The sequence below is a fragment of the Tursiops truncatus genome, chromosome 2 (assembly GCF_011762595.2).
Source record: "Tursiops truncatus isolate mTurTru1 chromosome 2, mTurTru1.mat.Y, whole genome shotgun sequence".
NCBI classification, from domain to species: domain Eukaryota; kingdom Metazoa; phylum Chordata; class Mammalia; order Artiodactyla; family Delphinidae; genus Tursiops; species Tursiops truncatus.
In genome coordinates, this window is record NC_047035.1 from 74,413,593 (window position 1) to 74,427,285 (window position 13,693).

General features: G+C 55.4%; 2 protein-coding genes across 5 annotated transcripts in view; both read left to right on the forward strand.

Moving 5' to 3' along the window:
* SLC7A8 (solute carrier family 7 member 8) overlaps positions 1-5,084 on the forward strand; it is a 58,538-nt gene extending 53,454 nt beyond the window's left edge. For all 4 annotated transcript variants that reach the window (XM_033851339.2, XM_033851340.2, XM_073800650.1 and 1 more), the window contains 3 exons: positions 649-798; positions 2,320-2,497; positions 3,003-5,084. In XM_033851339.2, coding sequence (XP_033707230.1) covers positions 649-798; positions 2,320-2,497; positions 3,003-3,148 — 474 coding nt within the window. In that variant the 3' untranslated portion in view covers positions 3,149-5,084. The remainder of the gene's footprint in view (positions 1-648; positions 799-2,319; positions 2,498-3,002) is intronic.
* Positions 5,085-9,765: 4,681 nt separating this feature from the next.
* CEBPE (CCAAT enhancer binding protein epsilon) lies at positions 9,766-11,922 on the forward strand. Its single transcript, XM_033852600.2, has 2 exons — positions 9,766-10,769; positions 11,360-11,922. The coding sequence occupies exons 1-2, from the start codon at positions 10,260-10,262 to the stop codon at positions 11,693-11,695; spliced, it is 846 nt and encodes a 281-aa protein (XP_033708491.1). The 5' UTR covers positions 9,766-10,259; the 3' UTR covers positions 11,696-11,922.
* The last annotated feature ends 1,771 nt before the right edge of the window (positions 11,923-13,693 follow it).

Below are 13,693 nucleotides of genomic sequence, written 5' to 3' on the forward strand. Positions count from 1 at the left end.
CCACTGAGATGATTTTGAAGTTAGAAAGTGAATTCTATCAAGAAAACGTCACAGGGACGTTATGAGGGTTACATGAGTTAATATTTGTAGAATGCTAAAGAAAGAACCTGACACTTAAGAAGTGCTATATAACTGTTTATGATTTTTTTTAAAAAAAAGAAAAGGAAGGAAGAAAAATAAATTAGATGACTCAACCAGGAAAAGAGGATGAGGGCAAGAATAAAGCCTTAATCTGCAGTTAACAACCTTCCCTAAGGGATTAAAAAAAACAAAATTAGCTTGAGCTTCAACCAAGGAAGAAGTATAAATGAGACCAGGGTGGCACAGGGCCGGCTGCCACCAGTGTGGCCAGTCCAGTTGTTTACAGCCAGTATCTGTTCTGATTGGTTAGTGCCCATGCTGTACCTGCTGTATCTGTGGTTAAATGTTTTGATTATCACCCATGTGGTGAGAAAGAACTTCCTGGTGTTGAAAGTGTTAGCAATGACCTGGGTTTCTAGGAGAGGTTGCAAAGTCTCCATTTTGAGAGATCCGCTATAAAATGGCATCGTCTGCCTAGAGGCAGGGGAACAGCCCCGACCAGTAAACAGCTCCTCCAGTCTCCTAATGCCTTTCTGATCACCGATGAGCTTCTCCCACTCCCCCCAGTGCATCTCCACCCTGCTGATGCTTGTCACCAGCGACATGTACACACTCATCAACTATGTGGGCTTCATCAACTACTTCTTCTACGGCGTCACAATTGCTGGACAGATAGTTCTTCGGTGGAAGAAGCCAGACATCCCCCGCCCCATCAAGGTGCGAGAACCTCCCTTTGGGGCCCCTCCCCCTCCTCCACTGGTTCTAACTAAGCTCAGATTTTTACATCACCTTGTTCTCGCTGCTGACCGCAGCTCATCATCTCCATGAGTGTGGGAGACCCTCTGGGAAGCAAAGGCCATGTGTGAATGGGGCAGCCATTTCCATTCTCCACTGGGGACAGGACCAGAGCAAACTGCAGCTGGAGGAATAGGTTAGATGAAGTGATACTTCCATCCTGTCATTCCTTTGTTTCCTATGGCTCTAAGTCTTTAAAAAGTCAGCTGATTTTCCCTCGACCTTCTAACCTGACCAGTCTCCTACTCGTCCCTCCAGGTAGCTGGGTTCACTCATGCAATCTCTCCGTCTCATCCCGGAATGAGTTTCCTTCTCCCATCTGCCTCTCCAAATTTTAACCATTTTCCACACTCAAGGACCTCTCTTCCTTGAAGCTTCCCAGTCCACTCCAGCCTTCCGTGATCCTCCCTTTTTAAACTACTATGGCCCTGCACGTAGTAGGGTGCCTGGTGAAACTCTCGTTTGTACCAGGAATAAATTTGTGATAGGAACAGATGGGAGTGCTCAGAACAACATATGCCAGAGTGCTATGGGTTCTCCTGCAAATTAGAAGACTAGGGTATATCCCTGAGCTATTTGAACAATCCTATTCTGGAAACACAGACTAGATGCTTCTAGAAGATTCTGCCAGCTGAGGAGTCGAGGGCTCTCGAAATCTCTCTGCCACTTTCCTACCACTCTTAGAAAGCCTGCTAGAGAGAAGAGGAAGTAGAATAACCCCATCTCCCTACCATACGCATACCCTCTAAGAGGAGAGGACAAGAGGAGAAAGGCAGATGAGTAGCGTCTTGAAGACTCCACAGGGGCCTCCCACCTGTGGTCACAAGAGCGGGTGGAGCCCACAGAGTTTGCTTCTTCCTGAAGTAAATAAGGCCCCGGGCTGCCTTATGCCACACTAGGTTTCCTGATTTCTCTCGTCTTGGCAGAAACTCCTTGAAACAAATTGGGACTGTCCCTGGTGAGAGGGAGGGACATTTGCCACATCCTGCCAGCCGGGGGAGGGGAGCCTGACTGACAGGTCCTCTCCTTCTTGCCCCTCACTCATTTCTCCTGCTCTCCTTCTCCCGAGGACCTCGGCAAACATATATCAATATACCAGCAAGCTCCTCCACCTACACGGGCTTCTCTGGCCGTTACAGGCGCACAGCTGGATGATGAGGCCTTGTTTGATCCCACCTCGGAGGACAACGAGAATTGTCCCCTCCCTAGGCCCCCCCACCCCCCTAACTGTCCCACTGCTGACGTTCGCCAGCGTCTGCTGACGTTCGCCAGCGTCTGCTGACACAGCACTTGCCCCATCAGGGCTCGGGGTGTGGGAGCCACAGAGCTGAGTGAAACCCAGCTTTGCCCTCCAAGCGCTTCCCTGTGGGTGAGGAAGGGGGAAGGTGCCCGGATGCCGGGGGCCGTAGCATCCATGCAGGTAACGGTGCCTCTGATCCACAGGTCAGCCTGCTGTTCCCCGTCGTCTACCTGCTGTTCTGGGCCTTCCTGCTGGTCTTCAGCCTGTGGTCGGAGCCCGTGGTGTGTGGCACCGGCCTGGCCATCATGCTGACAGGGGTGCCTGTCTATTTCTTGGGTGTTTACTGGCAACACAAGCCCAGGTGTTTCAATAAGTTCATTGGTAAGTTGTTGAAGATTCTGAGTGGCTAGAGGGCCCCCTGGTCTGGAAGAGAGTGGTCAGCAGTCTGGCTGGGGAACCCCACCAGGATCGGGAGGCGGGGCCGTAGAGCACTGGAGAAAGGGTCGGGACGGGAGAGGGCAGGTGCCTCCCCAGAGACCTCTGAGGAGAGGAGAACAGCGGATATTTCCGCACAGACCTTAGGCCTGCCAGAGTGGCCATCCTATAGCAGCTGCCCTGGGCTGCGTGGAGACCAGGGGACACCCTAGAATTGGCGGGCGGTGGGCATGGAGCCTTGAGGAGTAGGAGCGGCCAGCAAAAAGGCTGACCAGAGACGGAGGAGGTAGGTGAGGTGACCGTCTCCTGGAGAGGGAGTCCCCTCACGGCGCTGGCGGCTCAGCTGAGGCCAAATGCTGCGGCAGGAGAGCTGGGAAGGGCCCTGGTCTGGCTGGCCAGGTTGGTTGGACGCTCAGCGCTGATCTGCTTTCTGTGTGGCCTCCTCCTGCAGAGCTGCTGACCCTGGGGAGCCAGAAGATGTGTATGGTTGTGTACCCCAAGGTGGAGGAGGACGCAGGGACAGAGGAGCTACAGGAAGACATGCAGGAGCAGCAGCAGCCCACTGCCCCCAGGGACAAGGATGCAGAGGAGCCCTGAGGACCACCCTCCCCTCTCAGCTGCTTCCCTCCTCCTTCATCCCCCTCTCTGCCCTCCTGCCCTGCCTGGGTCCCCCAAACACACACACATCCCTCTGCCTCTGTCATTCCGGGGTCAGGACCTGGGTGTGGGTGGTGAGAAACTATAAACAAAGATACTGACATTTGTACCCAAAGATCCAGCCTCCTCTCACCCCCAAGGCCTGTGTCTAAAGCAGTGGAGCTTCCGGGGTGCCCTACATGGCCCTCCCTCCTGGGCCCACACCCTTAGTCACTTCCTCAGGAACCTGAGTTCAGGGCTGCCTTCCCTCCCCATTCCTGAGCCCGAGGGAGGCCTCAGCTCCAACAGAAGTGGCAGCAACAGTGAGTCACCTGGGGACAGACTCGAGCAAATCTGTCATCATTAAAGGTCAGCTGAAGAGACCCAAATCCCCCTCCCTTCACCAGTGACCGAAGACATCAGAGGTGATGCTTCCCTCTGCCCCCCTCCCCCTCCTCCCCCTCCTCCCCCCTCCCCCTCCTCCCCCCTCCCCCCTCCCCTCCTCCCCCACCACAGCCTGGGCCTTCTGTGCAGAGTGAGGTTCCTGTCAGGACAGCATCTCCCCACTGACCTAAGGACCAATGTGCAGGAGGACTGCCCCCTCCCCTAACCCCGGCCGGGCCTGTGGAACAGATTGGGAAAGGCTCAGATTGTAGAAACCCAGCCTTGCCCCTGCCTCCTCCCCCCAACTCAGTGCCAAAGCTTCCTGAAGCCAGAAAGCTGCTTATTTCCAATGTAGCAGACATTTCTCTCCTAATGACAAAGCAGCTCCTCTCCTCCTCCCTCCCACCCCCATGGGAAGGAGCCCGCCACCCTGTTACCCCCGCAGTGATGCTCCAGCACAGCCCCAGGCAGCCAGCTCTGCTGGCAGCCCCATCTTGCCCTTCTCCTCCTCTCTGGACTTTTGCTCCTGGGGTGTGAAGGCTCCCCAAGCCCTTCATGCCTGAAAGTCGAGCCAAATCAGCCTTAAGTCACCTCCCATCCAAGAACTGGACCTAAAAATACCCCCTTATTTCCAGCCCTCTGGTCAGACCTGGCATGAAAAGCCTTCCAGGGAGGGAGGGCTATTTCCCATCTCCCCAGAGGTACCCATCCCATCACCTCGGAGACTGTTTGGGGAGAAAGTGTATTCTGAAGGCCATTTCCTCCCCCAACTCAGATCACCCCTCCCTCCTTTCTGCTCACACCACTCTCCTGTCTGGACAGCCTCCAGGACAGGATGAGAGGACAGTGGCAGAAGGTACCCACTTTGGAGGCTCTCAGAAAAGCCCGTTCTCTATGGTTTGCAGACTTGTGGCCATCCTGTCCTGAAGCTGCCATTCCCTGTGCTCCAAAGAAGGTGCTGGTGTTTGCCCTGGGCCCTTGCAGCCTCCTAGCCACACCTGTTGTGCTAAGGACTGGGATTCTTCTATCCCAAGTAGGAGTCCCCCCCTTCCCCCAACTCCCTATCCTGTCTGCTGAAACTGGAAAACCTGGGGAGTCCTCCTGGCCTACTTGGGTCTCCCAGCTTCCCACCCAGCCTGCTTGAGCCTGCATTGGTAAGATGCAGGTTTGGTCTGAGTTGTGGTCCCTTCAGAGTGGACTCCAGGCAGACTGGGGCTGGCCCCTGGAGGGTCAGGGGACCATCCTCTTGTTCCCTCTTCTCATTCCTCCAACCTTCAATTATTGTTTTTTTTGTAAAGTGGATGCCTTACTTTTTGGATAAATATTTTTGAAGCTGGCATTTATATTTCTTTTGGATTTTTAAGGTTTTGTTCTTTTTTTTTTCGGGGAGGGTTTTAGTTATAGCTGGATAATAATCTTCTGTCTTTGAGTTGGTTTAGGTTTTAGTTGTGTGTTTTGTTTTGTGAGGGTTTTTTTTTTTTTTCTGTTGATGTAATAAAATTTTAAATGGAAATGAAGTTGGTGGTGTTAATAATTCAATGACCTTCCAAGACAGAGTCTCCAGGCACTTCCTGTCTCTGTCAGGAGGGAGGTCTTTGGTTGCCAGGTTCCTTCCAGGATGGCATTCCTGAAAGTCCTTGCGCTCCATAGCTTCGAGCTGTCCCAGGGCCCAGTGCCAGCGCGTTTTAACAGCTCCCTCTCGTTTTGAACCGAAAACTTTCTCATTGCTTCTGTGAAGTCACGAGTGTTAAGATCCTGCCTGTGTATTGTGCTGAGAGCCTGCAAACTATCTGGGAAGAAGAAACTCATCCCTACCCAGGGTGGGAACATGGGCGACAGAGAGACAGCACCAAGCTGAGTGGAGAGAGGCGAAGGCATCAGGAAGGGACAGGCTGAGCCTGTGGAGAGACCCCAGTGAGGGTGGGGGGGGTTAGGCAGTTAGGAGAGCACCCAGCTGGATGCCAGGGGCTTGATGGGAGGGACTGGGAGGTGAGGTGGGGTCCACTCAGCTGTCTGAGTGAAAGACTAGGAGGGCTGAGGGAGCAGAGAAGAGGAGGAAGCAGTTGAGGTAAGGACAAGTACCTCCTGGCGCTCTGGGTTAATCGCTGGAGGAAGTTGACAGGATTAGTCCTTGCTTGGAGTCCCTCCTTTGTGGGCAGCCCTCCCGGCTGCCTGTCCTGAGACAGCATCATTCCAGAGCCAGCACTGCTGACAGACATGCGGAGGAGGCAGGGCCGGGGGGCGGGGGGGGGGGGTGAGGGGTGTGTTAAGACATCACCCTTCACCATCTGGAACACTGTGAGGACACTGGCAGGCAAGATGCCTCCACTCCCAGTCCCAGCCTGGCCCCAACACGCCTGTTTTGTGGCTGGCGTTCTAGACTGAGGCTGGAGGCTTGCCATTCACAGGGGCACAGACTCTTGGCTCTGAGACCCAGCCCAGCCACCAAACAGCTGTGTGTCCTTGGGCAAGTCAGTTAACCTATTTAGCACTTTTAGAGGGATGAAAAAAGAAGACTGAATCTAATCTCAAAGGGTTCCTGAATCTCCCAGCCCATGGCTGTCCCAAAAGAGTGAGAGCAAACTGGGCCGAGGCCAGTCTTGTGCAAGAGGCCCTTCTCCAAGATTCACATCCCCCTTGGGGATTCCCCCAGTTCCCCAACACACACTTTTCCTTTCCCCAGGCTCCCAGAGGCTTCCTCACGTCACCCCATTCCAACAAGTCCAGCCCTCCCCAACCTTTCTCAGTCCCTGGAGACACCTGTCCCTGGGGGCGCCCTCTCTTTTGTAAGGTGACACTTGCTGATCTTTTCAACCTGCTCAAAAGGGCAAATGTGGGTCTCTTCCTAGGCAACATGCATTTATTTTTAACCTGGGCCTTTAAGCTGTCTTAACCCTGTCAGTCACTTTAATGTGAGGAATTTCAGACGCTCTGATCTGGGGGAATTTGGGAGCCTTTGGAGGTCACTGAAATCACAGCTGCTTATGCATTCATTTATTAATGTAGTCGAACAATAAATATTTCTCTAACCATTGTATCCAGGATTTTGCTATATGCTGTGGGAATAGCAAACTTACTCTTGAATTTTCCAAGTCAGCACAGACTTCAAATATCTTGTGTCACTGTCTCCGTAAGAACACTCATATATGTCAACACACCTGTCCTTAATTTTAGTTCAGGCAATGTGGTCACCCTAGCTGAAAAAGTATCTGACCTACCTTTAAGGAGCAAATAGTCTTGGGGGAAAGAAGATAAGAATGCACATGGCACGTACGTGTGCACATCACAGATCACTGCCCACTCTGCTGGGCTGCGCGCGTCTGCAGGCAGGGCTGGACCCGCCCTGCGCAGTGCCTGGGACCTACGTGCAAAAATGCCTGTCCAACTGAAGCTTCAGACAAAGCTGCAGGTAGCGTGTCACTCAGGAGACACAGATACATCCGTAGGGGGGCGGTCAGAGGGCCGGAAGGAGACTGACGTGGCTGAGACCACTTGCTTTCCATACATTATCTTATTCAAAGTTTAATTAAACAACCGACAAAGTAGGCATTACTACTGCCCTTTTACAAGTGAGATTAAGTAACTGGCCCAAGGTCACCGAGTGGTAGGTGACAGGGAGATCTGAGCCAGGTTCTATATGACATGCTCGCTGCCTCCCTGTTGGAAGGACTTGGTGAAGGAGGTGGTGTTTGAACTGAGGCCTGTGACAAAGTCATTAAGATACTACAGGGGCTGGGCTTCCCTGGTGGCACAGTGGTTGAGAGTCCACCTGCCGGTGCAGGGGACACGGGTTCATACCCCGGTCCGGGAAGATCCCACATGCCGCGGAGCGGCTGGGCCCGTGATCCATGGCCGCTGAGCCTGTGCTCCGCAACGGGAGAGGCCACAACAGTGAGAGGCCCGCGTACCGCAAAAAAAAAAAAAAAAAAAAGATACGACAGAGGCTTTGTTTCAGTTAATGCACACAGGTAGCAGCAGCAGCTGCAGGGAGAAAATGATCCTGCTGACCAGGGGACCGCGGGGGGGCTTCCATCCGCTCCGGAGCAACCCCGCACAACCCAAGAATCCCCCAGCCCTTGACTAGCACTGCCCTCCCTACCCCCTTCCCCTCCAGCGCCCCCTCCTTCCCTAACCAGACGTCCAGAGCGCCCCGGTTACTGGGAAACGCGGCAACGTCAGCCAGAGAGGTGAGGGGCCGAGATCACTTATCTCCTCCACGGCGGAGCTCCGAGCGTTCTCATTTCCTGCCGGCCTATCTGCACACCTCCCGGCTTCCTCCAGCCCCGGCTCGCCCGCTCCTGACGCAGTCTCCCCCTCCCACAGGGTGCCGGACTGAGGGCAAAGAAAGCTCTCTGAGTCACACAGCTCCCCCTTTCCCTAGCCCTTCTTCCCCGGGGGGTTTTAAGAACTAGACCCCTGCCCTTCCCCCCCCCACGTCAGCGCCACAGCCTTGCCTGACCTTGGGTGGCCGTCTCTCAGCCTCGTTTTCCTCCTTTATAAAGCAAGGATAAGTACACCGTCTACCTTGCTTACTTTCCTATCTGATTCACAGGGAAATGGTCTGCAAGGAAAAGGGTATGTTTCAATGACTGAAAAAGCATAACACCGGAAAATGCAAGGCCTTAACTATCATCACTAGTTCATCGTCAGGGAGTGAACAGAATTCCTCCTCACTGAGACAAGGGCTTGACCCTGGTCCTCTCCGCCTGCCCACTCTCCCTGTAACTGCACTGCAAGACCCCCATCTCGACCATGTTTCCTCTTCCTCCTTCCAGGCGTCTTGCCCTTGCCAGGGCTGTGGGAGGCTGCCCTCTGCCGGTTCACCTGATTCCTGACCGCAGTGGCCCCTCGAGTCCTGAATTTTGGGCCAATATTACCACCTGGTGTTTAACTGAGGCACTGCTGCCAAACTGGTGCAGCTCAACTTTGGTACCTGTTTGCCACAGCGTCCTCTGAAATGGAGAGAAGGCAGAAATCTCCCTGTCTGGGACCTGAGATCTGTCTCCCGGGTGCAAGCGGACTTCCTCAGGCCAGGTCAGGGCTTTCAGAGAAAATACCTCAAGCTATGCACAGAGAGTGGGGGGGTGGGGAGGGAGGAGGGAGGAATGCTAAATAGAGGTGTAATTGCCTGATTTGCAGGCCGCCCTGTCTCTGTCTGCATACTTTATTTTAGCATCCAATGCTGTACACAGCCCCTCGGCATTTGCACCACTGAGGCCTGGCCCTTGTTGTGCCCGACTTACAAAACTTCTGGCCTCCACAGGGCGCTCACAGCTTTTGCTGGTGACAAAAGAGCCAGTGACACATTTCTATGTGTCCTTTCCTTCTCACTGTACCTATAGTCCCTTTTGCAGATGAAATGCAACAGGTAAAAGCAGGGCCACAGCGGTACCTCTGACAGGAGGGAGTGGGTAGTTCCCAGAGGAAAGAGAAAAGGGAAGGGAGAGGGGGCCCCCATCTGAAACTAAAAGCACAGAGAGCAAGCCATGGGTTTCGCCTGGAGACCCTGAAACAGAGCCCCAGGAAGAGGTGATGACAAAAGAGAAGGCTTCTCAAGCCTCACAAGAGGAAGTGGACCCAAGAGAGGTCAGAGAACGGCCACGCAGAAGGAAAGAGAGCAAACTGAACTGCTGCGAGCGCCTGAGCCCTGCGGCACAGGAAACGGGCAGAGCCCTCAGGACCCGGCTGGGGCAGAGCGCCAGCCCGAGGCTCTGGCAGTGCAGGCCAGGGGCCGGAGCCACCGGAGGAGTGCAGCTGTCAGTTCCTGGGGCTGCCAGGGTCTGGGGCACAGGGCCCAAGCCCTGACCAGGTGCCTCAGCTGAGCCTGGGCAGTCAGGGATGGTGCCAGGCTGCTAGAGCTAGCCCGGGCTGGAAACTCGTGAGGGCTTGGGCTGTTACACAGACCCTGTGCAAAAACCTAGCAAAAAGAGGCTGCTCTGCACCATGAGACAAGCCCTAGTGTATGACTTGGTCCCAGACATCACTACTTCCTAAACCCCTCAAACAACACCCCGTGGCTTGCACCCAGGAGAGTGGCTCGGAGAGGTGGGGCTACAAAAAGAACTGAGTGGCCCTGGGGGTAGGTGGAGACCAGCACTGTAGGGGGGGACTGTGAGGGAGGGAGGCGTGTCCAGGGAGGAGCTCAGATCAGGCTGGGGGTCAGCACTGGAAGAGGGTTTTCTCTGTTCCTTCTGACTGGGCATTCATTCTGCACAGGACTTTTTGGAAGTTGGAGGGAGGAGGATACTCAGAGTAAGGTGTTGCCCTCAAGGAGGATTCTGGAATCCCCTGGATTTGACAGGGAGGGGGAGGCATTCCCAGAAGAATCAGCTCCTGGGCACCTCAGAACCCTGGCTTGGAGCCTAACCAGAGTACCCCCAACTGCTTAAATAGGCCAGGGGCCCCATTTCTTTAAAGCCTGCATCCCTCCCTCTGCGGTGCGCCCTGCCCCTCCCTGAGTCACCCCAGGGAGAGCTGGGGGAAAAAAGGGAAGAGAAAAGAGGCATTGACTACAGAGGAAGGAAAAGGAAACAGCAGAGGAGGGAGGAGAGAAGCCACACAGGAGTGGGTGACAGCGGAGATCGGAGAGGGCAGATCTAGGGCAGGGGGAGACAGCAAGCCGAGCATCCCAAAGGGTGCCCCAAGAGCAAGGCAGCCAGGGGCGGGGAGCCGAGGGGGCGGGCCGGCCATGTCCCACGGGACCTACTACGAGTGCGAGCCCCGGGCTGGCCAGCAGCCACTTGAGTTCTCAGGGGCCCGAGTGGGGCCTGGGGAGCTGGGGGACATGTGTGAGCATGAGGCGTCCATCGATCTGTCTGCCTACATCGAGTCTGGGGAGGAACAGCTCCTCTCTGACCTCTTTGCTGTGAAGCCGGCACCTGAGGCCCGAGGCCTTAAGGGCCCTGGAACCCCTGCCTTCCCCCACTACCTGCCGCCTGACCCGCGGCCCTTTGCCTACCCTCCACATACCTTCGGCCCCGACAGGAAGGCCTTGGGGCCTGGCATCTACAGCACCCCAGGGAGCTACGACCCCAGGGCTGTGGCTGTGAAGGAAGAGCCTCGGGGGCCCGAGGGCAGCCGGGGGGCCAGCCGCAGCGGCTACAACCCTCTGCAGTACCAAGTGGCGCACTGTGGGCAGACGGCCATGCACCTGCCCCCGGCCCTGGCAGCACCCAGCCAGCCCTTGCGCGTCCTCAAGGTAAGAGTGGCTCAATTCTCCTCCCCGCCACCCAGGGTCTGGAGGGAGGCCCGTGTGGATGGGGTCTGTGTGTGGTGCTGCTCTGTGAAATCGACCCACCACAAGCCCTCTGTGTTCGCCACCCAGTCGTAACCCCTCTTGGCTTCTCTGCGAATTCACTCCCCCGCCGATCCCCACTGTGTGACCGGAACCAATGTGTCCTGCAGTCCCTGTGACCAGCTGACCTGCTCTGATCTCAGCACGCCCCCTTCCCAGTTTCTCCACTGCCCACCAGCTCCCTCCTCTCGTTTCTGTGTCACCTCCTGCTTCTAGAAGAGGAAATGCCTGCTGATGATAGAACTGGAGACTCAAGATAGATGGAAGGAAATTGTCCTCAGAGAGTGTGGGGACATGAAAGGGAGTTTGGGTCAGAGCAGAGGACACTGTACGTCTGGCAGGGCAGTGGCTGTTCTACCGGGGGCCAGGAGCTGGCTCTGAATCCCACATCCCTCTGACGCTCCAAGTGTGCTCTGACCACTGGGATTCCTGCCCCACCTTTGCTCTACTTCCCCACAGCCCTCACTCTTGTCCCTCTGTACCTTCCCCTCCAGGCCCCTTTGGCGGCTGCCGCGCCCCCCTGCAGCCCCCTCCTCAAGGCACCCTCACCGGCCGGCGCCTCGCACAAGGGCAAGAAGGCCGTGAACAAAGACAGCCTGGAGTACCGGCTGCGGCGGGAACGGAACAACATCGCGGTGCGCAAGAGCCGCGACAAGGCCAAGAGGCGCATTCTGGAGACGCAGCAGAAGGTGCTAGAGTACATGGCCGAGAATGAGCGTCTGCGCAGCCGCGTGGAGCAGCTGACCCAGGAGCTGGACACCCTTCGCAACCTCTTCCGCCAGATCCCTGAGGCCGCCAACCTCATCAAGGGTGTCGGGGGCTGCAGCTGAGCCCGCCTGGCAGACTGTGGGCACCAGCCCCCGGGGCTCAGCCTGACCCTGGGGACCCTCACCCTAGAGGCCCCACAGGCCGAGTCAGAGACAAAGACCATGGACAAATGGCAGCGGGGGGGCAAGACAAGGAGGAGGGCGGGCCCCAGCATAATGATTCTGTGGCTGAATAAAACTGCACTATGGCACAGTGCTGGGGCTGTACAGTGGGCGTGTGTGTGTGTGTGTGTGTGTGTGTGTGTGTGTGTGTGTGAGTGAGAGAGAGATGGGGGACTCCAAAGGTAGGGAATGCACGAGGCTAGGCCTGCATACCTCTTGATTCCAGGCCCAAATAAACATTCGGGAAATTCAGCAGACAAGCTACCCGCAGCTCTCCCACAGTGCACCGCACAGCCAGGCCCCGTATCTCTCCCTCTGCTCTTCTCTCCCTCCACCCAGCCCACCCCACAGGACCTGGAGCAGCCTCTGGACACTCCCCTAGCAGAGCTCTGTGGCTCACAGGGAGATCCCAGCACCTCCAGTCCCTCCTGCCTGGGCCTGCTGACCCCAGCCCTGTTCTATCTCACCTTGAGGTATAGGTCTGGGAGTTCCTGCCCCAGGAGATCAAGGGAAAATTCCAGATGGCTCTGATGTATTTATGGTCCCTTAGCTCTTGATCCGGGACTCAATCCCTTCTCCACAGTTCCCAAACTTCAGTCTGCCAGACTGACAGACCCCCATGCCTCCAACCCACTCGCTCCCACCCTTGTCCCTCGTTCCCTGGGCCTTCGGTTCCCTAAAGAATCTGAGTGCTTGGGGGACAAATTCGTTGGGAAAGGCCTTGAGACCTGTTCGTATACGAGAAAATCGGTAATGAGGAGGATGACAACGCACCTGTGCAGTGAAACCCCATGTGGAAAACAGTTTTTTTCATAGAACTCTAGCCTGGGAGCCATAAGAGGGCAGTGCTTGACAGCCTCAGTTTGAATTTCCCTCTGTTACTTTCTAGCTGTGTGACCTCGTGCCAGTTACTTCTCTCTGTGCCTCAGTTTCCTCATCTGCAAAATGGGAGCAGTAGTAATGCTGTACGTTCATAGATAAACAAGGCCTGGCCTACGGTGAGCACAAATACTTGTTATCACTCCCTTTTGCTAGAACTGAAAGGACCTCAGAGATCTCATCTAAACTTCTCATTTTGCAGGTGAGGAAACTGAGGTCTCAGACAGGGAAGGGACTTACCCAGAGTCTTGCAATGGGTTAGAGGCAGAACCAAAATTAGCTCTGTAAAATCGCAGATCTCAAGAGGGGCTGGAAGAGACCTCAAGAGATCATCTGGTAGGCTTTGCCCTCAGACAACAAGATAGTATAGGCCACATTTAATAGATAAAGCAGTTGAGAGCCGAGGGAATAAGAGACGTTCTCCGGAAGCTCACCCAGGTGAGCTTTGCTGTCTCCACACGCACACCTGTCTCTACTTCGCCCTCACACCCTCCCCTCGGAGGCATATGGAACAGTGTGGGGCCAGAGTCAGGGACACGAGACACAAGATGGGCTGGTTAGAGTCTCTCCTAGGCCACCAATGACTTATAGGCCACTGCTGAGAAAGAGTGTTAGACACCAAGGAATAACCTTCTGAGAGGGAGAGAGACTGGGTCTGGATCCTCCCGGTCCGCTCTCTCTCCCCGCACCTCCACCTCCCCAGTGTCAGAGCCTTCCCACATTGGGGACATCCGGGGGTACCATGCCTGCCTCACCCAGGACTCAGTCTCTTTCCTGCCTTTGCCCCTGTGTCTCTCAGGCACCATCTCCCCTACATCTGTGCTCTAGATACCCCTGCCCCAGGTCTGGTCTGGGCAGACAGATCTGAACCTCACTAGATGGTTTATTCTACCTGAGTTGGGAAGAAAGAGGCACCTGTCTCTGTGGATGCCTGGGAGAATCCCACACCTTCCTTTCAGCCCAGGGGAATGCGTTGCATAAAGGGGGTTTGTACAGAGCACGGTAAGTGACTCAACCTCC

What these genes read in the sequence shown, in the direction of transcription:
- CEBPE (XM_033852600.2), top strand. Translation starts at nt 10,260, where the DNA reads ATGTCCCACGGGACCTACTACGAGTGCGAGCCCCGGGCTGGCCAGCAG. An exon ending in AGCCCTTGCGCGTCCTCAAG is followed by an intron (nt 10,770 to 11,359) that starts GTAAGAGTGGCT and finishes CTTCCCCTCCAG; the next exon opens with GCCCCTTTGGCGGCTGCCGC.